This window comes from Lupinus angustifolius, chromosome LG03 (assembly GCF_001865875.1).
Source record: "Lupinus angustifolius cultivar Tanjil chromosome LG03, LupAngTanjil_v1.0, whole genome shotgun sequence".
Taxonomy (NCBI): Eukaryota; Viridiplantae; Streptophyta; class Magnoliopsida; order Fabales; family Fabaceae; genus Lupinus; species Lupinus angustifolius.
Window position 1 is genome coordinate 4,223,605 of NC_032011.1, and position 26,618 is coordinate 4,250,222.

Consider the following 26,618-nt stretch of genomic DNA (forward strand, 5'->3'; position numbering starts at 1 on the left):
GTTATCTTTGGATAAATGAGCACAAACAAGTATTTTTAAAACTTTAATGTCACTAAATACATGCAATAATCCACCTTTGGGTGATCAAGATATGCATTATAATTAATGAACAAACCCAATTTATTATCCTTATGGCATCATAATCTTAATTACAAGCAATGATCCACCTTTGGGTGATCATAATATGCATCATAATTTTAAATGTAAAATACCATTATAAACAATTAAACCATATTGTGATTAAGATTTTTTTTTCTTCTTGTTTATAAGCATTAAAAGTGGCAGATTTATAGAGTTTAGAAAATCATGCGGTTATGGTTTCAACACAAAATTAGAGTCTTTGTTTAGTGCAACTCTTTTAGCCAAAATCAACAGTAACGTAGTTTGGAATTTCCAACTTCCAAAATTGGTATGAATGAATGATTGTTGCACTGGTAGATTGGAAGCCATAAAATTCAATAAACAATAGACATATGATGTAAATTTTGCTGTGATGCAGGGCAGTATTTCCAACTTAGCCATAAAAAAAAATATAGATTCATGATTCTTCGCACAAAATCATTCACAAAATTTTGTTTACACATAAAGTCATGCATACACCATTTAATTCCAGAGGCACAAGGAATGTCATAATGTCCCTAACCTGATGCTCTGATACCAATTGTTAGACATTTCAAAACTTTCATTGAGCCTTTCATGGTTATTTAGGATCTTGACATTATGACATTCACATGTGATAAATAATGGTTAAGGATTACCTGGTTCCATTGCTATTCTTTATTGGTGCTTTCTTTGATACTGCACTTTCTGGTTGCCTTTTTGTTTTCACCTCTCCTCCTTCCCTTATGAGTTTCTTGATGAGTAGGAACTCAGTTTCCTTCCTTCCACTTATGACACTGCACTGGATTTCCTTTCTGCAATTCTAATTTCTCTTCTACTTTCTACTCGTTATGTTTGTGGAAATTGTACACTTAAACATTTAAATGCTCAACTATTTCATAAACCTTAATTGCTATGTAAAACTATTAAAAATGTTTGTACGTCTAATACTTACTTATGTTACAATAATAATTATATTAAGTTATATACATAATGATATGATTAGTTGAATAAAAAATATTCTATTCACATTCATTTATATCATTTTCCTTGTCACGGGAATATCCACCTCATTAAAAAATGATAATTTTTTTTATGGAAGTTAATTTACTGTTTTTAATTTGGTAGATGTTTTCATTTGTATAAATAGAGTGATACATAATAGCATGTATCGAATATTTCTATTTGGTTAGTTAATAGTAAAAATATATTTAGTGATGTAATATCAATTAGATGGGAGAAAAATAAAAATATCAAAGGGTTTTATTATTCAAGTAACACTTGTGAAAGGAAAAACTATTACATATCTCAAAAGAAATTAATTTAAAAACTAATAATTTAAATTGTTAAATATTTATAACGAAGCCTTGACAATCAAGGCATCATGCCATGTGAGTCATCTAAGAATCTTATATTCCGAAAGCATATACCATATTATTTTTTTGTTTTTATTTTATTATTGTTAATATGAGACATGTTTTAAAATTCATCTAACTTACTCTCCTCTAATAACACTCCTTAACAAAACAGGGTCCCATTTTTTCCCATAACTGAAATAGGAGTCTAGCTCCTCTCCATTTAGGGAAAGACCGGTACATACTTCAGATTATGACATGTGACAAAAATAAATTTTCAGATTTTAGTTTATTTTTAAATTAAATAATTTAAAAAAACCATCCCCTCACATTCCTAGTACGGGAGAGGAATCCTATTCCTGGAATAGGTACATGTGGTTTCTCTATTTTCGGGTTCCCATTACTAAAAAAATGAGTGAGACTCCTCTTAAGTAATGGAGAGACAAATGACTTTTTTCTTTATATTTTAAAGGTAAAAATGTAATATAATTTTAAATAAAAGGGATATAAATATCAATATGTTGTCTTTTTTTTTTTTACTTTTATATAACACTTTCCTCTTCATTAATGGAGAGGAGTCTCACTCTACAAAAATTTATGTTTGGTATGACATAAAGTCTTTCATTTATCTTCTTTCTCTTGGAAAGTGGTAATTATACGATAGTTCTACGTTAATCATAATAAAATGAAGTCTCATGATATAAGGTCAATTTATGGTTAGCATATGGAACAAAGTGGAGGTCCAAATTTAGCTTTCATGAACGTTTATTCTCCATAATTTTCAGACAACTCTAAATCTTGTAATAAATTAGAAAAAGAAAGGTTCCATGCACGAAAGTTGCTTATTATCATTTATGGCATGACAACATACTAAATAAATAGAATTAGACTATAACACTACTAGCCTAAATATTTATAATATGTTAGTACATTATTTACCCTTCATCTGTATTTTCTTTTAAATGTAAAGATGATTAAACAAAGACGATGATAATTAACCAAAGACGATGAATGGTAGAATAATAATATACATTGTCATAGAATTGTGCACGGAGCACGGTTTTGATCATGTCAAGGAGCAGGTAATACAACCACTGTCAAATCAAAACTACATGCTCCATCAGAAGCAAGCAAGGACAGAACATGTTCAGTGTTGAAATAGTCATAGCTTGGTTCCAACATTAGGTGATTTGTTGAAGAGAGTGGTTAGTTTGATATCTTGAGCACTATATATATTTCATATGTGAAACAAACCAATCCAAGTAATCATACAATATTCCAATTCAGAACAACCTCTTACAACTATGTTTTCACTTTTCACCATGCCTTTAATCAAAGTCATTTTTCTTGTATTAACTTTCCTCTCAACTGCTACATTTTCCAAGGCTAACCCTGGTTTCCATTTTGGATGGAATGGCCATGGTGGAAATAGGGACATATCTTTTGGTCTTTCTCCTCAGTTCTATCAGTTTTCATGCCCTCAAACTAATGACATTGTCATGTCAGTGTTGGAGAAAGCCATATCTAAAGATATGAGAATTGCTGCTTCTCTACTTAGACTTCATTTTCATGACTGTTTTGTACAGGTTAAGAAAATTATAATAATGATAAAATCATGTTCTACCTGTATAACGAGATTAAGGTTTGTTTGTTTTTTTATAAAACCATGTTCTTATTTGGAAAAAAATTAATTTTGAGAAGGAAATATCACTAATATTTATTACTTGTTGTGCTATTTAGTTAAGATTCTTTCCCATTGTTAAATGCTTTAGGTTTATTTTTATTTGCATTTGCATGAACAAATGAATGATGTGAATTAATTTTTTTATGGCAGGGTTGTGATGCATCAATTTTATTGGATAATAGTGCAAAAATAGTGAGTGAAAAGAATTCTAAGCCTAACAAAAATTCTATCAGAGGTTTGGAAGTGATTGATGAGATCAAGTCCAAGTTGGAGGAAGCATGTCCTCAAACTGTTTCTTGTGCAGACATTGTTGCTCTTGCTGCTAGAGGATCCACTGTTCTTGTAAGAAAACACACTTTCACTAAATTTGAAGCAACCCAATAATATATACTTAAAAAGTTATTATCTACTTAACCCCTAATATTCATGATTAACATGTATAGGATGGTTAATGAGTCAACTATTAATTATTAAACCACTTACTATTAACTTAATACATGAATGATGTAAAAAATTGTGTAACAATATACATAAATGGTGTCAGAAGGGAAACAAACTCTCTTGTCCCAAATCTAGTCTTATATATTGTCTTGTACAAATGAAAACATGTTATGTTATTTATACGAGTTCACATATATTTGTATGTTATAGAATATGATTAAGTTATGTTTTTATAGAGTGGAGGACCCAACTGGGAGCTTCCATTAGGCAGAAGAGACTCTAAAACAGCAAGCTTAAATGGCTCAAACAACCACATTCCTCCACCAAATGCAACCATTGAAAAACTCATAACATTTTTCAAGCGTCAAGGTCTTGATGAAGTTGACCTTGTTGCACTCTCAGGTAGAATGAACTTCAACCTTTTTTCTCTCTTGGTTATGTTATACTATACATTAATATCATTTCATATTAATGAACCACATTTTATTTTATTTTCTTAATGTAGGTGCACATACCATAGGGGTAGCAAGATGTGCAACATTCAAGCAAAGACTATATAACCAAAATGGAAACAACCAACCTGATCAGAATCTAGAAAAATCATTCTTCTTTGATTTGAAAAATGTGTGTCCAAAATCAGGTGCTGACAACAGAATTTCACCCTTGGATTTTGGCTCACCAAGTATGTTTGATAATACATATTTCAAACTCATACTTAGGGGAAAAGGACTACTTAACTCGGATGAAGTTCTTCTCACAGGGAGTGTTAAAGAGACTCAAGAACTTGTCAAGAAATATGCACAAGATGAGAGTCTCTTCTTTGAACAATTTGCCATGTCCATGACCAAAATGGGGAATCTTCGCCCTCTCACTGGATTTAATGGTGAAGTTAGGAAGAATTGTCGCCATGTTAATTAAGAACAAACTTTGCTATATTATGGGTTGTTGGAAATTCCGTGTCATTTAGAATTGTTGCAAGTTAAATAAACAACATGGTTATTAAGTGTTAAGTTATGTTATGTGTTTTCTCCTTCAAATTAGTGTGGCATTATATAAAAGTAGTTGAAAGAGTACTAGTATGAAAACCTTGTGAGGGTTTGAACTTTGAATATTTGCTTGTATGTTACTTTGATAAGCTTGGTGTTGAAAGAAATTGTCAAATGTTGTAAGAAAATGTGTTTAGTTATTCTACATCATTGAGCAAAAAGATTGGCTGGTTTTGGATTAGTTTATTTCAAAACTTAACAAAGTCTTCATGAGCTCTCGGTTTGGCCATGAACTCTGCGGGTAGTTAGTCTCGTGAACCGAGTGTTCCAAACAAACATTTCAGTTTCTACTCAAAAGGTCTTTTATTGCTGCTGCCCTCTTTAAGTTGAATTTCAGCATTCAAAATAATATAAAGATTGGACGAGTTTAGATATTTAAGCCAATAAAGGTCCCTGTTTATGGTTTAAGACAGTGGGTGTTGAATCAATTTGCATACCAATTTTATTGATGAATTTGATTTGATATCCAATCCAAGCATTGACTAGTTTGTATCAAGGAATGTGAATTACAAGAACTCATACATGTTAGATCTTCACAGAGCTTAGAAAAAGGGAACCTCAGTGAAGCAAATATAAATGCAATTTCAAGGTAATAATGATATAGGTAAAAGTATGTGCAAATACAATTCTTCAGAATCAATCTTTTACACTATAAATTAATACCAAGTGTAAAAACAATGTATGAAAATGATGTGTCCTATATGGAAAGACCAATCAAATACAGCTGTAAACAACTGCAAGATTACATAGACTTGTTCAATGGACAATGGTACACAATCACATGATGCTACTTTGTCGTACTCTATTTATTAGTGTTTGATTTACAACTAAAATTTGTTACTTTATTCTGGGTATCAAGATTTGGTATGAGCATATATCATTACTCTTTAAGTTATCTTCTTAGGAATGTTGTGCTTGATGCCATTTTCAGATGTAGGCCTCTTGCTTAGTTTATATTTCATCATTCTTACAATTTTGAAAAACCAGAATGTACTTACCAGCTGCAAACCTAATCCCATAGCCTGTTAACAGTTAAAAAGTTAAGCAAATGTGACTGCAAAAATAAATGGAAAATTTTGTTTAAGAAAAATGCTTTTTCTGAGTGAAAATGGTCAAAAATTATACCTTAATGAGAAGTGGGTTGTTGGCAGATAAAGTTACATAAGTGAGATATGGTCCAGCCAGCATCCTTGCATATGTAAATATGATGGCAAACAAAAACTGCAGTGCACCAAACTAATAAGTTAGACTTCATTCTCCTTATATTTCAGTATTCGACTCTCACGAGAAAATAATTTTATGATGCATGAATTCCGATAATATGTAATTGAAAGAGTTATTCATTATTTTCTCTTCACGATACACATGGACTCTCTAGTACCAGAGAAAAGCTAAACTGATGATGATGCGTAATTAGAAAAGTTACCACATTTCATTTGAGTCTATTTGATTTAAGTTGTTAGTCCCCAATCAGTTAATATTCCACCTAATTGTTATATCTTAAATAAAATGGTATTTTTATTTTTTGTACATATAATGTCAGAAAGGGAACATTTGTTAGAGCCATTAGCATTACACTTTTACTTACATCAGCAGCCAAATTAAGAGGGGTATCCCTATATCCACATTCCTTTAGAAGCTCCCTTAAATGCAAGAATGGGCTTGACATCTCTGTGACCCATAATGCTGCCACCATCTCAGAGCCACACTGCACATAAATATGGCATAATGTTCTGCCTTAGAGTAAAATCCCACAGAAGAAACACTGAAAGTTGCAGTAATAGTCCTAGGAAGAAATCAAGAAAGAGCTAATTCAAATCCCACAGAGGAATTCATATTTGTTTGGAGTACAAATTAGATGGCTTAAATTTTAAGGCAAGCTGATTATTATCGATTAATGCAAATCAGAGTGGAAGTTTTACAAATTTTAGTAGAAATTAGATGGTAAAAACTAAAATTGTTCTCCAATTCAAAACTAAGTGAGAACCAAAGTTGAAAACTTTCTTTCTGAACAAGTTCATATCAAGACAAGAGTGAAATACTTATAATCAACGGTAGCATCCATTCATATTGAGACAAGCATGAAATTTAGGTGAAATTTTGCTAGTGAAGCTGTTTGAGTAAATATAATATTCATATTGGATGAATTTGTAAGGTGTATTATTAAGTTGTACTTCTACTTGTTCCAACTTTTCTGTCTATCCCATATAGAAAAGTATAAGACTAATGAAAAAAACATTGAATTTGAGTGAATAGTTACCTTTTGATAGCAAAGACCTGCTCCAAGTCCAACAATGCTTACCAAATGGTGAATGGTGTTATCCAAATTGACTATTTCACCAAAGAGACAACAGACCATATCATATATGAGATAAGATAGGGACACAGCCAGAACTTGCATCTGCCCAACAACCCAAGGTTCAAAATTCCACTTTTAATGTCAAAATATAAACAATTAAAACACCCAATTTCACCAGCTATACATTGGTCTAGTAGTTTAAGGCTCCACTGTATCCTCAAATAGACTAAAAGGTCAATAGTTCAATTCATAAAACCGACACTTATTAGGAGGGACAATCATGTATTACAAACTAAATGAATTAGTTTCTTACCTAATTTCAAAACAAAAAAGTGCAAGCAATTGAACTAATATTGGAGTCATAAGATAGTCTGATGGTGAGGATAAAGGGTTTAAGAAATGGAGTGTAGCAAGTTGTGGATTCGAGTCTCACCAATAAAAAAAAAAGTCATAAGGTAGTTTGATAACTAGGGTGGAGGATGTGGGTGAAAGTGGTTGAGATAAGTCTCACCCACAACAAAAATATTAACATACTAAGATAAAAAATTGAAACAATACTATACCTGTGTATAGGAAGATTGTGAAGCCATAGGACAAACTGGGCACTTCCAATCTTCAACAGAGAGTGAAGCCAATATTACTGCTAAAGTTGCATGGATTGTAGAGACAATACGGTTGCAGAAATCAAAAGAACTTTTGGGAAATATTCTCCTCACTACAATAAAAACTGCAGTCCATGAAACAACTCCAACAACAATTGTCTTTCTGACATAGTCTTCCATTTCTCTGTTATACTATGTCTGCTGCCAAATCTGTGTTTCAAATAAACTTTCAGTAAAATAGTAAATGCACAACCATATAGGCATATACTATATTGAGAAATAAGAGCAATGAACATATACGGTTGAAATTTTATTTGAATAGTGAAGATAAAAAATACATGTATATGCCTTTTTAATCTCAATTATCCATGTATGATTGTAAGGCCCAACAAATTTATTGTTGTTACAGTTTTTATACAAGAATTATTCTTACTTAAATCACATACTATATTATATTATATATATATATATATATATATAAAATGGTTGTGATGTAAAACCAAAAGGAAAGTGCATATAATATATAGGAAGATACATACTTTCTGCAGATACAGCTCAGAGCAGAACAAGAGGGTCTAATCATGTAAGGCTTTCTGTTGGAGTTAAGTAGAATATGCTTGCATTACTGACAATTCTGTCAATTAAATAAATATTTCAAAACTCAAGCAATATTATTATATTAATTAATTTACAGAACTGCCACCAGAAAACTGAAAAGGGCAATGTCAATATCATGATTTATTGCACAGACTAGCAAGGGCTGGTCACCAAATTATGCTGCAACTACTACACATTTATTTCATATAGTTTTTTTATTTGAATATAACACTCAAATAATATGTCAGTTGCATTTACATTTTGTATATTCATTTCAAATTTGTACATTATGATGATTTCAAGTCTTAGTCATAAAAATGTACTCCGTTCCTATATATTGTCACTGTTTTAAGAAGTACTTTGTTCATATCGATAGCTAGTAGCTTTTAAAAAATCAAGAGAGCATCATTTTTTTACCAATTATACCTTAAGCTAAAACATTCTTAATTACTCTACACATTTATCCAAGAATGCACTACTGTTGGTTCCAATGATAGTGTAATTGCTCTTTCACTAGTTTTTAGATTTCCAATATAAAAATATTAATGAGTACAAAATCCTACGCATAAGATTACACATTCTTACGATAATCGATCCCAATCCATACTCGATCCAAGTTTTGGGGATGTTCATTGAGAGATTATATGGGATCATCATTAGATATTATAAAATCGATAGATTCCACAACCAAACCCTACATCACTCAGTGTTGGTGTGTAAAATAGTAAGAATCCAAGAGCCCACCAATCCCTAAATCTATCTTACTCTTTAGGTTGAACCTCTAGGATTAGGATCTTCTCCATTACTAGAGAGAAGTGCAAAAAAACGATTTTTTTTTTATGATGAGATAGTTTTATTAAGGATATATTGGAGGTTATTTTTGGAAGATGATAGCTGGTTAGGAAGTTAGGAATTAGCAAATTATGTTTGTGTTAGTTACTTGCTTTACAAGCTTTCTTTTTTTCTTTTCTCTTGTATAAATAAGTCATATTGGGTCACTTCTTATTCATCAATTCAAAATTCCAATAATGAAAGTTTCTCATTTTCTATGGAGCTTGAATCTTTGCTCTTCTTGTTCCTATCTTGAGTTCTTTCTTTTCAAGTATGGAAAGTCATATTTCAAGAAGTTTTACCCTTTAAATGTAATGTAAAGATATTTTTACCCATAAATGTAAAGGTAAGATCAACAACTTGACTTTCCATTATTGAGAGGATTCTTTTTTCTCTATTTGCTTCTTCCCCCTCACTCTGGTTCCCTTTGTTGGAGAGTAAGTCTCACATCGCCTACCTCATTGTCTTGGTAATGGTTTAAATACTTGTTGGGCTACTCCTCTCATAGCCCATTGATTTTGAGATGGAACCTTAACATGGTATGAGATTCAGAGTCCAACTTCTTTCCGGTTGTCATGGATCATGGGCCAAAAGATGTCATTTAGTTACGGGTCAAATGTAACCCTTCGCCTGATCCGGCAGGCTTATGTGGAGGGGGCATGTTGGAGAGTAAGTCTCACAGCTACTCCTCTCATTGCCAATTGGTTTTGAGATGGAACTTTAACACTCTTCCCCTCCCTTTCACTTAACATTGGCAAAACTACCAATTGCAGCTACCAGCAAGGCTTCAACTTCAACACATTTATGTGGTGACAAAAAACACTTTCGACAAATAAAATATGCTAGTACTACGTAACATCATGAGCCAGGAGCAAGGACCAAACCAATAGACATGACACTGTTTTCTTGCAACTATTCTCACTTTGAATTGCAGCATGGAAGTTAATTTTAAGATGCAGAATTGCAGATATCTCTAGAAGAAATTGAAATCATGTGGTGGCAGTTTTTACCATTTTTAGCTCTTCAAGTTAGGTTGAAGCTGTTAGTTTATTATTAAACTGCTAGGAAAAAAGACTGGACAGCAATAATATAAGCATAAAAGGAAGGTTTCAGTGAAAACATATTTAAGAGCATTAACTTTTTTTTTGGGTACTATAAGAATATTTCTTATTACTTTTGGGTAAGGAATTAATCTATTTTAGAGTATGTATTTAACCCTCTTACCAATAAGTATTGCTCCTAGAAATAGAATTTTTGATCTTTTGGTCACCTTTGAAATCAGACGAGACATTACACTAATTATATAAAGGATTTAATATGTATACACTAACATTGTAAGTGTTTTTACACTGTCAGTAAATTATTTATCATTGATTTGTTAACCAACATTAACTCTCAAACAAAAGTAATACAAATCAATAGTGAATAATATGTTGACAATGTAAAAAAATTTACTCTGTCAGTACGCAAATTTTAAACTCTTGTATAAAAGTGTTATCATACACTGCTTGTATAAAAGTGTAATAAAGTGTTTTCCCTTTACAAAACTCAATGTAAAATTAAGTTTTAAAAAATAATAGTAATAATAAGCTTCTTACTTTACGAGAGCTTTTGTCCCAAAAATATATCAGCCACTTTATGTGGTCGATCATAAAATCACTTAATTACACTTTTAATTTAAATATATTTTTAAATTATTATAAGAAATGATATGAGATATGATGTCTTACATTCCACTAAAATTGATTAGAAGTGTACACCCAAAAACAATATAGTGAGTTGGTTAAATAATCAGTATGTCCTAAATCAATTAAAATATGTTACTTGATTAGAATTTTTTATGAAAATAAAAATTAGTATATTATATTATTTTGTGAAATACTATTAGATAGGAAAATAATGTTTTTTGGACAGCTGTCCCAACCATAGTTATAAAAACCGTATTGTATTGGCCGGTTCAACTGGAAAACCGGTGAATCGGGCCGCTAACTGGTACGGTACAGGTATTGAACCAGCCAAGTATCAAAACCGGTAAACCGGCTGGTATTTTACTAAACCGGCCGGTTTATACACATAATGTTTTTTTAAAAACTTAAAAATTCATTACAAGGTGACCCACTTTTTCGACCATTCTTCAACCCTTCAAGGCACATACTTCCAAGACATACTTAGATTACACCTTTTGGTTCCTAACGTGACATTTGTATAATATTAGAGTACTGTCTGAAGATAAGATTTGGTAGAAAAGTATAATATTTAAATGAGACAACTTTGACTCTTTGGTGTTAAAGGTTAAAACTCCAAATTTATTTGTTTTGTATAGTGAGGTGTGAACTTATGTCATTTATTTATATTTTGCAGTTGTAAAGTGATATTTTTGGATTGATGTATGTTTTTTAATTTAGACTTTGAATTTATTGAAGACTTAAAATTGTTTATTTATGTGAATTTTGAGTAGATTATAAATATGGATTATAAATTTGAGTATCTACCTATTTGGAATTTTTTTGTTATAGGTTTATATATATAAATATAAGTAGGTATGTCTGGTTTAACCGACATGCGGTTTAATTACTGGTTGAACTACTGTACCACTATACCAGTACCCTGACCGATTTGATAACCGGTACGATTTTAACAATAGTCCCAACCACTCATGACTCATGAGGGGCCTCCGTCCATATTTATGTGATGCATATGTCGGTATCTTATTTAACATGTGGAGATCATGAAAGAGATCTTATGGTATTCGCTATAAGACATGAGTGGAGATCATGAAAGAGATCTGTTAAACTTGCTTTTGTAAATAAATAGAGTAGTTCAACTATAAACTGATTCATTAATTATTTATTTATTGAGGAAGTGTTGCTTCAATAGAGCATTAGATAAGATGATTGTAGGGGAGAGGTTGTGGATATATAGCAAGTGTGTTGGCGATTAATAATTTTTAGTCCTATTAGAATAATATAATATCACTATTAATATGTAATATAATTAAATTGATTAGATTGTTAGGCTTAGGCCATTTAAATTAGTATGAGAATTAGGATTATTCTAAATATACTTACATAATGTTTGTCTAAATTTGGGTAGGTAGGCCCATTTATAAAAATGATGTAAAAAATTATGCCCCACTCATCTTGGGCAGGGCTTGTGAGTCATCTATTCTACAATTAAAAAATAAATTACATAAAATTAAAAACTAATCTTACGTGAGTATCACTTTTTAAAAATTATATATAACAATGTATTATTAATCCAAACAATTTAACATTACATATCATACAAGTCTAACGGAAAATCAAAACATAATACTTAATAATTAGATTTTAAAATCTATGCACTGACAATGTAAAGTTTTTTATACTTTTAGTACATCATTCACAATTGATTTGTATTATATTTGTTTGAAAGTCAATGGTAGTAAGCAAAACAATGATGAATGATTTATTTACAATATAAAAAACTCTTGTACCGTCAGTATATACATATTAAATCCTAATAATTAATATCATAATGCTTATAATGCTTATAAGTAGTCGACCCTATACATTAAAAAAGCGTGAGGACAAAGTGATTATTTTGGGCTAATGAATGAATTTCCATACCATGTCCACTCAATAATTACAAGCAGACCCCATGATATAACCCAAATTATCAGTGATGATTTAAGTGGTCCTATGTCTCGTGTTAAAGCTAAATGGATATAAAAAGTATTAATGAGACTTGTTTATGAAAAAATATGACCTCACATGACTTACTCACCACAATCTATACTTTACCAATATTTTTTTATAATGACATATATCATTTTTCACATTACAAAAATTGTCCATTAATTTTATAAGAGAAACATTCATTAAAACATAATATACAAGAGGCTAATATATGTATTGTTAGTTTAAAATTTATACACAATTATATATTATTTTTTTATAATTGACATATATTATTTTTTATATTAGAAAAAATTGTCCATTAATTTTACAAGAGAATATAATATTCATTATCTATGAAACATAATATACAAGAGGCTAATACATGTATCGCTGGTTTAAAATTAATACATAATTATTATATTATTATTTATTTATTATACTATGGAAAAAAAATATGCATTAACTGTGTATAAGTTTTATATACTGTCTTTATATTATCCACAATTCATATTTAATAATCATTGACTCTTCAAAAAAGTAACTCACATAAATGGTGGATAAAATAGTGACTATGTGTAAATTTTTATATTGACAGTGCATGAATATTTCACTCTTATATTATTTATATTTTAAGAGGTAATGGTGATAAATATAAATGATAAATATCATAGTGACGGTCTAATGAACATGTAAAAGTTTTTTATATTGATGTGACATTATCAACACTAAATTTGGAGTAAATTAGATAGACATTTTTAGATTTTTGTGAAATTATACAAATTATCTTTCATTTTTAAGATACAAAAAACTCATAATTATATACATGCATTACTACACGCATCACCTATGTAAGATAGATAAATGTAATTTCTTACATAAGAAATAGTGACGAGTATAATTAAGTTAACCAAAATATAATATATTGTAAATGAACCAAAATAATATAAAAATCAATGTTATTAATTATTTTTGATTTGTTACACTCTGTATCAATAATTTAAGGAGATGTTTAAATCACTATTATAATATATTATAACTAGGGGTGTCAAAATGGGTCGCCCGAACCGTTTAGCCCTCGCCCGCAAATGCCCGCAATAATTTAAGCGGGTCGGGCATGCCCGCAATTGGTTAATGAACAAAAAGTCATGCCCTGCCCGTTTAAAAACGGGCTAATAGGCTAACGGGTGGCCCGCAAGCATTTTCATATTTACATTAAGCAACAATGATGAATGCTAAGTTATCAAATGTCAATTCAAATTTCCTATGCAGTACATTAGGCAGTAAATCAATAGATTTTACATAATCACATTACATAATAATTAAAAGTCTCTTTAATAATAATTCAAAACATGTCTCTCTAACCATATTAGATAATAATTAGCTCTAACAAGTCTACAATAATAATTATAAAATAATCAAATAATAGTCTGTAATGCCCGCAGGCAGCCCACGGAGCCCGTTTAAAATGCCCGCTAATAAAGCAGGCAAACGGGCCAAGCAATATGGGCTAACATGAAAAAATACCATGCCCTGCCCGCATTTTTTTGCGGGCAATGCAGGTTGGCCCGCAGGCAATGCCCATATTGACACCCCTAATTATAACCAACCAAAATAATAAATAGACATTGACTATTATACTATTTGGATTTATCTTCACAATATACAATATTTTATTTAATTCAATCACATTTAGCATAATTTTTTGTTTAACAAATTACATTTATCTACTTATCTCTTTCATACATTGATAGAATATCATATAATATATGTATCTCATACATGGATAGTGAGTATATACCTTTGATACATAGATATAGGGATGTCTCACTTTTTTATCATCTTATACCATTAACTCTAATTAGTTGAAATAAATTTATATAATTAAAATTGTAATTATTAAATATTTGATGATGATTCAACTAATACCTCAAATGTCATCCCATGGATCTACTAGTTCAATCTTTTAGTGATTATTTTAAAATGAAAAAAAAAATTGATTTTGGATTTGAAAACCTACTTTTTCTTGTCGAGGAACTCGAACACACTCAATAAACGACGCAAAACCACTTATGAGTTGAAACTAGACCAGGGTTTTAGCATGGAGATTTGTCAAATACGAGGTTCACCTATTCCTCTTTCCCTCAGAAATCTAAGTTCCCATGTTCACAAAAGTTCCACTCTCTCATTTTCGTCGATAACTCCAACCTCCACAAATTCTGAAAAACGAATGTTTATTCTAGGTATGGGATTCGTAGGCCAATTCCTTGCACATAAACTCCACAAACAAGGATGGTTAGTTACATTCTTTTCCCAACACCATTCCATGTTAATAATTCTAATCACTCTTCTTTGTTTAAAGTTTCAAACTTTTTTATTTTTTTCAATTACTTATTGTTAGGTCTGTGTCCGGAACTTGCACAAGTCATGTGAAGAAGAAACAGCTTGAGGATATGGGATTTCATGTTCACCTTTTTAATGCAAATCACCCTGAGTGAGTTTATTATACTATTTTAACATTCTTTTACTTTTCAATGCAAACGAGTTATAATTATAACAGAAAAATATGTATGCACTTAGAGAGTTTATCAGTGTGTATAACATTTTTAACTCTATCATCCACCATTCATGTTCATCATTAGCTCTTTAAGAAAATTTAATATAAATCAACTGTGGATGATGTATTAAATCCGTATAAATCTTTAGATTGACATTGCATAAATATTACATTGTAGTTATAATTGGATCATAGAAACTATGCAAATGTGAATGTATGGCCATTTTAAGTGTGTGATTAGAATCACGTAATGGGTTGTCAAGCATTTAATTGGGCTTTGGTTATTTTTGAATGTTCATTGTGAAATTAACGTTCAATGAAGTTCCTAGATGATTATAATGGACCTTGTTTATAGATGATGTTGAGTGTTATTGATTAGTAATGTAAGGATGCTTGTACATGATACATCTTATGATAACACTTGAATAATAAGGTTACTTCATTCATTATATTCCGAGGAAGGGAAATCTTTTCATGGCTAATTACATAAGATGTAGTCATGGTTTCACATTTTGCTAATTCTTTCCTCCCCTTATCTACTCTACTTTGTTGTTTTTCGTTTTCGGTTTTCTTTTTTACTCGTTAGACTAAAATATATAGTTGTTTTGCAGACTGAGTATCCTAGGTCTAATGAAAAATTACACTCACCTGCTTGTTTCTGTCCCCCCTGTTATGGGCATTGGTGACCCGGTATGATTTTTCTGTATCGAGAATTTTATATCACCGTCCTTAAGAAAGTTTGTATTCTTGGGTAATCTCTTTCATCATTGCTCCTTAATTTATATTTTATTGATCTGTAGGTGCTTCATCATGAAGAACTTATAAGAAGCTCATTAGTCAGTGGGAGTCTTCAGTGGCTCTGTTACTTGACTTCAACAAGTAAGTCTATTGAAAATTAGTAATGAATTAAACATTACTGTTTTTTGCACATAAATGAGCAAATTAATGTTTGAAAAAGAAACATGTTTTATGGTCTTCAGTTCTATTATCTATTATATAAATCTTCATACAAGACTTTGGTTGTTTAGAGCAAGTAACCTTTGGTAATTGGAGGATGCTCTGTTCTTCTTAATTCATGCAATGACTCTTCCCACTGGCATTAAATTGCAGTTCTACCTAGCGCTGGTTGATGATTGAAAATTATACATTCATATAACAATTCTATAGGATAAACATGTAAATATATAATTATCATGTACTTATTTTCTGTTGATCTTAAAGAAATTCACATGGTTTGCTCAATTAGTAAAGAAGCCTCAGTTTCATCTGTCATAACATCCTAAGCTTAACTGATCATTCAAAAATTGAAAAATAGTTTAACTGTTAAGTTCTCAAATCTTGGAATGAGCTCATGCCTCAGGTTGTTAATTCCTTTCTAAATGGCCAGAAGTATTTCATATTATTAAAAAACAACGTGAACATAAAACAAGCTAGCATAATTAGCATGTGCATGAAGATACTGAGATAGGATTAAATTCACACATTGAGTTGCCACTTAAGATGTCAGCCGGTATGCTTAGACATATTTTTCTAATGCTTTCAAATGCAAATATGATGACAAAGGCACTTCCTGTATAGCAGGCGTCTACGGAGACTGCAGCGGTGAACTAGTGGATGAGGAGTAAGAGAGTGTAACTAAATAAATCACTTTTGTGTTCAAAAATTTCTGAAACTTCTCTCTTAGTTGGCTGAGTGTATACATCATACTGTGGCAGTTATCCAGCAAACCCAGAAACTGAGTTGGCTAAATTAAGGTTAGCTTCTGAAGAAGGCTGGTCAAATTTGGCTCACTATCTTGGGATCTCACCATTATTATTTCGACTGGGAGGTATCTATGGCCCTGGTAGAAGGTAATTCACTTTTTTAGTGTAATTTATCTTTCAAGTAATGTTTCTATTATCTGTTTCTTTGTGGGATCAGTCAAAGCCTATAAAGTTTTTGCCAAGACCTGTATGCCATGAAAATTAAGCCATCTCTGTCATTCAGATCATATTCATCCAAAAATTTACACATGAGATAAGAACTATCAGGAGTTTAAATTATATACACTGTAAAGGTAACATAATGAGCCTCATCGTAACAGTAAAATTGTTTGTCTTGTGACCTGGAGGTTATAGGTTCAAATCATGAAAACAACCTCTTTGCTTGCGAGAGTAAGGGTGCATACATCTTTTCTCCTTAGATTTCACTAAGTGAGAGTCTCATGTATTGGGCTGCCGAAATACAGTATAAAGGTAGTGATGTTTGATGGATTAATGTAGTCACTGAGAATGCTCAGTGTTTCTGAGGTAGATTGGTGAGGCTCTAAGGGGAGCCCTTCGTAGAAGGTGGCCACTTAAAGTGCTTTTTAATTTATGCTCTTGTTATGTAAGTTTTGCTCATGTGTAATGAAAAAACATTTTACCTAAAAAGGAATTTATTTACATAGAAAGTCTCTCAGTCACTTACCTGTCCATTTGGTGTTTTTTATAATCTGTTGCTTGAACTGTTCTTTTGTTTCAGTGCCATTGATACAATACTCAAGCAAGGGCCCTTGTCCAAAGGTCAGAAGATGAGAAATTACCGAAAATATACATCTAGAGTTCATGTTGAGGACATTTGTCAGGCACTCATGGCTACTATTTATGCACCTTACCCCAGGTGGGTTTCCACCATGCTTATCTTTCTGACTTCTGATATATATGCTTCTAAACTAGCTAGGCAAAATTCCCAATAGTATAACAAACTGGCAGGATAGCCGCACGGTATTCTACAATTCAAGTCCTGCAAATGTTTAGTATAAACCAATGAAAGGTTTATGACTGTTACAATGAACTGCCAACATAGCTGGAGAAACACATGCTCTAATACATGTAAAAGATTTTGCCAAAAAAACAACAATTGTAAATACACGTGAAGGATTTGACTGTAGCTTTTATCCTGCAAACACATACCTTAAATTGTAGAACTATTAGAGTTCCTTCCTCATGAGCATGCAAACCATATTAAATGCAGTTTAAAGTTCTGAAAGTATTGCGTATGCACTGTACTGGAATTTATATTGGCACTTGATAATATTGTATTTCCAATAGAAGGGGAGTTTTGGCACAATAGTTGGAGTTGTTGTAATGTGACTTATCAGTTATGGCAAATGCAAAGTTAGATTGCCTGTTATAGACGAACATAGTGGTTTCAACCCTTCCCTAGAACTCAATGCATAACAAGAGCTTTACAACACCTGGTTTCCCTTTAATATTGATTTTCCATTATTGGTGTGTGCTAGACTGCCAGTCAATATTTTGTACCTTATAATCCATCCACAGTTCACTGAATTTTTTATGTGGGCCAAGGGTAGGCAATCCATGATTTAAATGATAAGCCTTGGACTTATTCAACAAGTGAAGGAATAAGGGTTATTAGGTTCACAATAGTGTTTGGAATCATTGAAATCAAGTATAAACATGCAAGGTTCGTATTTAACCTCAAAAGATAGAATGGTGCAAAGTTGTGAAAAAAACAAGGAACCTTGGCCATCCACGGGTTGGCTGTGTGATCATCCAACTTTTCAATTTCCTTGCAATTTTTTGAATAATTGTAATTTTTTGTTTTCAATAACTGTATGTAGACCTTTGCCTTTTTGATTTTCTCTCCTTGGTTCTTAGCTGAACCGATTTAGGGACTTTTCATTGGGCTAATCACCCTTTGTGGCGTCCAACCATTGATTTATCAACCATAATTGGTTGTGGTACCACTCGAGTTCTTCATTTTCATTTCTTACCTTCCACAAATCCATCTTCAACATTTCTGCGTTTAGTTAAGTTACCAACATACACTCATAAACACCTATACTCATAAACTTTTCATTAGAACGGTCATTCAACAAGGACTCCAAAGAAGGTTTGTATCAAATTATATCTAGAGTCGGCTTTAGGAGAGCAAAGGAAGGATCACGGGTTACCCACCCTCAGCACATATCAATCTTTATACTTTTTTTCTTATGAGTTGCATACTATCTGCATGCCAATAAAGTGAGTAAATATATTTGGTTCATTGATCACAATCTTAGGATCTCATTTTCAGGGAAGTCTACAATATCGTGGATGATGACCCTACTCCGCGAGAAGAAGTATTTGCATATGCAAGAAAATTGGTGGAGAAAAAGTGGCCAGGCTTAAACTTACAAGCTCCGGAGCAGAAAGAGTTTTCAGTTGTAAGAACAAGAAACCGAAGTGGTGAGAAGCAAGTTTCTAATGCTCGAATGAAGAAGGAACTCGGGGTGCAGCTACTTTACCCTGATTACAAATCAGGATTGCAGAGCATCATTGACCAGATCCACAGTCCTTTCCCCTGCCATTGATCATATTTTGATCGATGCTGTTTCAAGGCAACTGATCTTCATTTCCATGTCCATTATCATGCATTAAATCGTGCCCAAAAGCTGTTGTAATAATTGAAAATGTTGATCTGGAAGATAAATTTTTCTACCATCAACGTAATCATGGGAAATAGGAGAATGTGAGAAGCACATGATCTATTTACCAGATTTTTCCAAGTGTATAAATCTGTAGCCTACTTTTTACCATAAAACAAATGAAGCATCTTAACAAACATGTATTGTTTCCTCAACCCCTTGTTTTGGTCAGTGCTTCGGCACAGCATTTTTGTCAAGGGTCGTTATGTAAACTTATGTTCATACAATTCATATGAATCAGAATCACGTCAAAAAAGCTGGAATTTCGGGTCAAAAGTCAAAATTAGTTAATTTAAAAGCAATATAAAGTTATCAGTAAAGAAAACATAGGAAATGGAAATTTTAAATTGCTGGCGTGACTGCTAGTATTGTAATCATACAGTGGCCAACTCTTGCAGCGAAGGGAACTCAATCTTTTCTATATCTCTTGCAGCAAAGGGAACTCAATCTTTTCTATATCTCGCCCAAAAGCCTTTCTTCCTAGCAGAAGAATTCTCAGATAGAGATCGGTTCCACTTGGACCCAAGAGAAAAGTGCCTCCTCAGTAAGGCCTTTCCAGATGAACTCCTAGTACTTGAGCTAGGTTCCATCTTTGAAACTTTTCCACCCCTTTCAATGTCCTTTTGGCGATCAAAAACATCAAAATCACCATCAACATAACTATCAACTACACGGTTTTTGGATATCCTGTGGTTTTTAGCCCTTATCTCTGATTCAGTCTGAAAAGCTTTTCTAGACAACTTTGATAAGTGCTTATCTCCAATCATACACATTGGACAAGCGGGATCATACTTATCTGCCTCTAGTGTCATAGTCTCTAAGCATTCTGCATGATATGCATGACCACATACTAGTACAGCAACAACCGAGAGGTCATTATTTGCAACAAACTTCTGCCTGTTCCATGTTGATCTCTTTGTCAAAAGCTTCGAGCAAGCACCACAAGATTGTAGATCCATTGAGGGAGAATATGAGAACCTACTGATGGTTCCACTAATCTTGCGACGACCTGAGCCGAAATGCTCACTATCAAAAGACCACCTTTCCTTTTGAGACGAGGCCACCAGCTCAGAAAAGGTACGCATGGACCATCCATCAGATGATCCGCATTGGGATCCAGGTGAAATTTCATTGCTGCAAGTGGAGAGTACAAATGATGGCCTTCCTTCAGAAATTAGGTTGTCTGGTGATTTCAGGCCTAATATCCCGACTATTAGAAACCTATCTCAACAGTGGGCATCCTGGAGAACGATGTGCCCACCTTGATGGCATAGAGTTGGGAAGATGGTGATAATTATGAGTAGGCAAAGGATATGCTGTCGGTGTTGAGAGAACTGAAGGTATTGAAAATGAAAGATTTAATATTGAATATTCTGATGGATTCTTCACCTACAGAAAAATATAGATTAAGTGAGCTCAGTAATATAGTAAAATGCCTATAAATCAAAGTATGCACCAATTTGATAGAGACACAACAGGGGAAGTGGGCCTTGAAGTTAACAATGAGGAGCCCAAAGTGTGGAAGGTCTATGTAAGGAAACGTGGAAAGAAAGCTGAGCTGGCAAGAAAAGGGAGAGAAGGAGAATTGTATTCAGTTGTTATTTAGGGAAAGGGAAGAGGAGTGAGGGGGTATTCAGTTATAAAAAGAGAAAAGAGATTCTTCTCTGAAAAAGGGATTGATAGTTAGGCTATCAATATTATCTTTCATTTTACTGCACACATTGTCTCTATTTTCAATTAATACAAAATTAATGTTACTGTTTACTATTTCTTCTGAGTTTTCTAGTTCTGAAATCCATCAATTGGTCCGACCTACCAGATTAATTACCTACAACAGAGAGGAGTACAGTAGATGCCACCAAAATGGCAGATAGGGTTGAAATTTTGGAGGAGCAAATGGGAGAAGTCAAAACAACGTTGCAAACCTTGGTTGCTCAAATGCAAACACAGAGTCTGGTTCTAGCAGAATTGAGTCATCAATTGGGACAAAAGCAACGAGAAACTAAAAATGAACAGACCACCGGTGATAGTGGAGAATCGCAACTTTCAGGCAAAAAGGTGAAATTACCAGTGTTTGAGGGAGACGACCCAATCGCATGGATCACTCGCGCAGAGATTTATTTTGATGTCCAGAGCACACCCGATGATATGTGTGTGAAGTTAGCAAGGGTGAGTATGGAAGGAACAACGATCCATTGGTTTAATTTGTTGCTCGAAACAAAGGATGCCTTGTCATGGGAGAAATTAAAGAAGGCACTGATTGCTCGCTATGGGGGCCGACGGTTAGAGAATCCGTTTGAGGAACTGTCCATCCAATGTCAAACAGGAAGTGTGGAGGAATTCGTAGAAGCTTTTGAACTGTTGTCGCACAAGTTGGACGCTTACCAGAAGAGCAGTACTTGGGGTATTTCATGAGTGGTTTAAAACCCCATATTCAGAGGCGAATACGTACATTGAACCCTCAAACCAGAATGCAGATGATGAGAATGACAAAGGATGTCGAGGATGAATTAAAGGAAGATGATGGTGAAGGGGAGAGGTATTATGGAAAGAAAATGTGTGGGAAAGAGGGCCCCGTAGTGATTGGAACGAGTCCAATGTTAACAACCGTAGTAGTTTGGGCCAAGCCCAAAGGAACCGATTCCCACATTCGGGTTGGAACAACCCAAGTCATAACCCATCGTCTAAAACGGGTTCATCAAACCCGAATCATTCTTCGACATCATCGATGTTCTCTATGGCGTGAAAAGGAGAACTGGAACGACGAAGTAACGTGGTGGAGAGATGAAAAGGTACCAAAAGTTTGTCTTATGAAGAAGTGATGGATAGAAGGGCGAAGAGACTTTGCTTCAAATGTGGAGGAAAATACCATCCAACTCAACATAAATGCCCTGAACGTTCCTTGCGGTTATTGATTTTAGGAGAAGGAGAAGATGGTGACGATGAGGGAGAAATCATCACGGTTGAGACCAGTGTCACAAAGGAGGATGACGATGGCGAGGCAGAGTGTAAAGTACTCGGGGTTCTTGGTGAAATGGGGGAGCATCGCACTATGAAAATAGTTGGCAATTTTGAAGAAATTGAAGTCATGGTCCTCATTGATAGTGGGGCTAGCCATAACTTTATCTCCCCAGCAATTACAACAGCTCTGGGTCTTCCAATCACTCCAATGACATCGAAGAACATCAAGTTGGGGGACGGTCACAAGGTACTCTCCACGTGAATTTGTAAGGGGGTGTGGATTAACCTAGGCCCACAAACATTTGAAATTGATGTTCTAGTACTAGAGTTAGGAGGTCTGGATGTAGTGTTAGGTGTGTCGTGGCTAAGTACATTGGGGAAGGTAGTGATGGATTGGAAAAATTTAACTATGCAATTTTGGTATGAGGGGGCAGAGGTGAACTTGCAAAGTCAAGGGGGAGGCATGGTAAACATGGGTTCTTACATTCATTCCTTGAAGACAAAGGCCAAAGGGAAACAAATGATTGGTGGTGTATACAAAGTGAGGGTACTAACAGTATGAAGGAAGAAGGTGAATGTCCAGCAGTGGCTAGACTATTAGGCAAATTCTCAACGGTTTTTCAAGAACACATAGCCTTACCTCCCGAAAGAAAAAGAGTTCATCAAATCAAATTGGTTGCTGAACACTGCTCTGTTAATGTCCGACCATATCGATATCCTCACCATCAAAAAGATGAGATTGAGAAACAAGTCCGAGAATTATTGAAGGCAGGCGTAATTCGTCCTAGCACGAGTGCGTTTTCCAGTCCCATGATTCTTGTCAAAAAGAAAGATGGCTCTTGGCGTATGTGTGTCGACTATAAGGCATTAAACAAGGTAAACTGGATAAATACCCTATTCCTATCGTCGATGAGTTGTTGGACGAACTGTATGGGGCAAGAATATTCTCCAAAATTGCCTCCGATCCGGATATCATCGGATTCGTGTCCATGAGTCTGATGTTCACAAGACTGCTTTCAGGACTCACAATGGGCACTATGAATACTTGGTTATGCCTTCCGGTTTAATGAATGCTCCACCAACATTCCAAGCTACTGTGAATGATGTCTTCCGGCCTTTCCTTCGTAGCTTTGTCTTGGTATTTTTCGACGACATCTTAGTCTATAGCAAGAGTGAGGAGGAGCATATTGTTCACTTAAGGCAAGTGTTAAAACTGTTGCAGCAACACTGTTTTGTGGCAAACTAGTAGGAAACCCGTGCATTCGCACGGGTGATAATGTGTGTTGCATGAATTTAATTAAAGAGTGACAACTTAAGTTGTTAATAGAAATGGTACTGATGATTACTTACTAAAACATTGTTTGTAATATTTCATTGTTGATGTAAAAATATTGAGACTATGAAATGGTATTAAACCTGTAATGTTAAAATAATGAAAAATGTTATAAAAATTCGAATGAATTTAGTTGCAAAGAGGATGTTTGTTAACATGAGAATGTGAATAAAATTACCTCATAAACCTTGTTTTGTATATACTTGATTGTTAATGTAAAGTTGTTGTATATTGAGATGATATTGAATCTGTTATTTAAAAAATTGTATTAGTTAGAAATAAATATTTGAAACATAATGTAAAATAAGTTATAGAATACCTGTTACAGATTTTGGAAAACTTCTTTATAAACGACATTTGTCGTTGTCTTCAGTGGTTTACCATCCTTGCCGTGTATCAATATCTTCAATCCTTTTTTGCTCTGTACTCTTGAAGCAGCTACATATAATTGACAATGACTGAATACTAGTTTAGGCAAATACAACCCTACGCTCTGTAGTGATTGTCCTTGCGATTTGTTGATTGTCATAGCATATGATACAATTATAGGGAACTGTCTTCGGATAAGCATGAAAGGCCATGGAGATTGGGATGGTGACATTGATAACCTAGGAATGTAAGTGATATTCCCAATATTTTTTTCCAGACATTATTTTTGCCTCAAGTACATGATTAGCCATCTTCGTAACCACTAACCTTGTACCATTGCATAACCCTTCAGATTGATCTAAATTCCTTAACAACATAATCGGCCTGATGTTGAAAGTGAATTTAGAAATTCAGGAGTTAATATGTTGAATGCTTCATTAACATTAGCATCAGACATATCAATTCATCTGAACTCAAGTATTCTTTTTCATCGCCTGTAAGTATACATTAGAATAGTTATTACTATAAATATAGTAAATGTAATACATATAACATAAATGTGTATGTCGAATAAAATTGAATACTTTACCTGGAATTTTCATCAAAACATATTCATTGATTTGATCAACAATCTCAATTGTTGATGCAGGTATTGCTCTACATTGAAGAAAATTTTCATCCTTGTAATGGTCTTGTAAGTTTGGGTAGGTGTTATAGACTATGGCCTCAATTGGGATATCAATTTTAGCACAACCATCATTAGGCTCAGATAATTTTCCATTTCCCATCTTTAGTATCCACTCAGAGAATTGTTTGATATCTGAATCATTGTCATGATTTTGTTAACGCATGTTCTTTGTAAGGGTTAAAATTGTACATTGATGCCAAAGATATGATACATTAATCGTTGCATGCACAATATCTGAACGACAACCTCTTGGAACCATGGGTAGTATTTGTCTAAAATCACCTCCAAATACTATACAACCTTTCCTCCAAACAAAATTGAGCCATTTGTTGTTCCCATGATGTCGCAAAGACTTTTATCAAGTGCTTCGAAGCAAAACTTATGTGACATTGGAGCTTCATCCCATATAATTAATTTTGTTTTTTTCAATAATTCTGCAAGTTCAGTTCCTTGATGAATGTTGCAAACAGAGTTATCAAAAGTTGGTACTGGAATTTTGAATTTAGAATGTGTTGTCCTACTCCCAGGTAATAGTAAAGAAGCTATACCACTTGCAGCCACAGTCAATACAATATGCTTTTGAGATCTCAATGCGTAAGTTAGAGTTCGCCACATATGCGTTTTTCCAGTTCCTCCATAATAACCATATAGAAAAAACATGTGAACTTCTTGACGGTTAACAAATTGCATTATAGTCTGGAATATATTATATTGTTCTTCTGCATAATATGAAATGAATATGTCAACATTCATCTTATTAATAGATATATTAATTAGGACATTCATTAAATAAAGAATTTTCTAAGAAAATGGAATTACCTGTTAAAGAGTTGAAAAGAGAATGAAAATTTCTCTTTAATTCATCTGTATCATAATTAAGCTCTTGATATATTAGTCTATTGCCTAATTGACTTGTTACGTACCCATTTGGGTAGGGCATTAGAGGATAGTCCTTCAAACTCCTTCTATTTCCTTCAAGTAGTTTTTCAATCTCTAATAAAGTTAGATTTTGTAGTTGTTCATCTGTAAGCACCAACCCTGCCAACCCTATAAGATATAAAATGTGTTAAATGATATAATATATTTAAATAAAACCAAATTTTAATAATACAATGTAATATAATTATTGGATACCTTGATTATTGGAGATATTTCTTTGATTGTAAAGAATTCCATCAGATAACCATTGCCACGTGTTCTGCCAAACATGATTTGGCCTATTCATAGATGTTGATAAAAGCATTGTGACAAATAATTTCCTCAAGTAGAAACCAAAACCCCAATCCTTTGCTTCTCTTAGAGCTTCAATGTATTCTCTATCATCCTTAAGTAAACCACATGCAAAGCATGCATCCCTGAATATTTCATATCGAATATTTGAAACAATTCTTATATTTTCATAACATGTTGGTCCTTTAACAATTGTCAACATCATCCTTAGATAGTACAGCTCACTAGTGCATGGAGAAACCCAAATTAATCTTCCAATTGTATAACCTGATTTTCTTGGCTTCCAAGACCTAGTTTTCTTCACATAAACAAATTTTGACACATATTGAGCATAAGCCAATGTTCTACCTTCTGGATATTTTTTATTAGCTTCCATCCAAGATGTAAACATAGATTCTGATACAGTTGGTCTTGAAAGAA

General features: G+C 33.2%; 3 protein-coding genes and 1 pseudogene across 3 annotated transcripts; 2 read left to right on the forward strand and 2 right to left on the reverse strand.

The window, feature by feature from the left end:
- On the forward strand, nucleotides 2,700-4,779 carry LOC109343160 (peroxidase 9). The gene is made up of 5 exons (XM_019581332.1): nucleotides 2,700-3,040; nucleotides 3,289-3,480; nucleotides 3,816-3,981; nucleotides 4,085-4,519; nucleotides 4,572-4,779. Exons 1-4 carry the CDS (start codon nucleotides 2,759-2,761, stop codon nucleotides 4,495-4,497), a joined length of 1,053 nt encoding a protein of 350 aa, XP_019436877.1. The 5' UTR covers nucleotides 2,700-2,758; the 3' UTR covers nucleotides 4,498-4,519; nucleotides 4,572-4,779.
- On the reverse strand, nucleotides 5,199-8,169 carry LOC109343161 (transmembrane protein 136-like). Its single transcript, XM_019581333.1, has 6 exons — nucleotides 8,066-8,169; nucleotides 7,488-7,736; nucleotides 6,886-7,026; nucleotides 6,214-6,333; nucleotides 5,751-5,846; nucleotides 5,199-5,647 (listed from the first exon to the last, which is right to left on the reverse strand). Exons 2-6 carry the CDS (start codon nucleotides 7,704-7,706, stop codon nucleotides 5,513-5,515), a joined length of 711 nt encoding a protein of 236 aa, XP_019436878.1. The 5' UTR covers nucleotides 7,707-7,736; nucleotides 8,066-8,169; the 3' UTR covers nucleotides 5,199-5,512.
- On the forward strand, nucleotides 14,625-19,772 carry LOC109343164 (protein YeeZ). The gene is made up of 8 exons (XM_019581334.1): nucleotides 14,625-14,905; nucleotides 15,012-15,104; nucleotides 15,779-15,857; nucleotides 15,968-16,046; nucleotides 16,749-16,788; nucleotides 16,883-17,017; nucleotides 17,670-17,807; nucleotides 19,227-19,772. The coding sequence occupies exons 1-8, from the start codon at nucleotides 14,712-14,714 to the stop codon at nucleotides 19,501-19,503; spliced, it is 1,035 nt and encodes a 344-aa protein (XP_019436879.1). The 5' UTR covers nucleotides 14,625-14,711; the 3' UTR covers nucleotides 19,504-19,772.
- The window catches only part of LOC109343162, a 21,778-nt pseudogene continuing 14,904 nt past the window's right edge, over nucleotides 19,745-26,618 (reverse strand).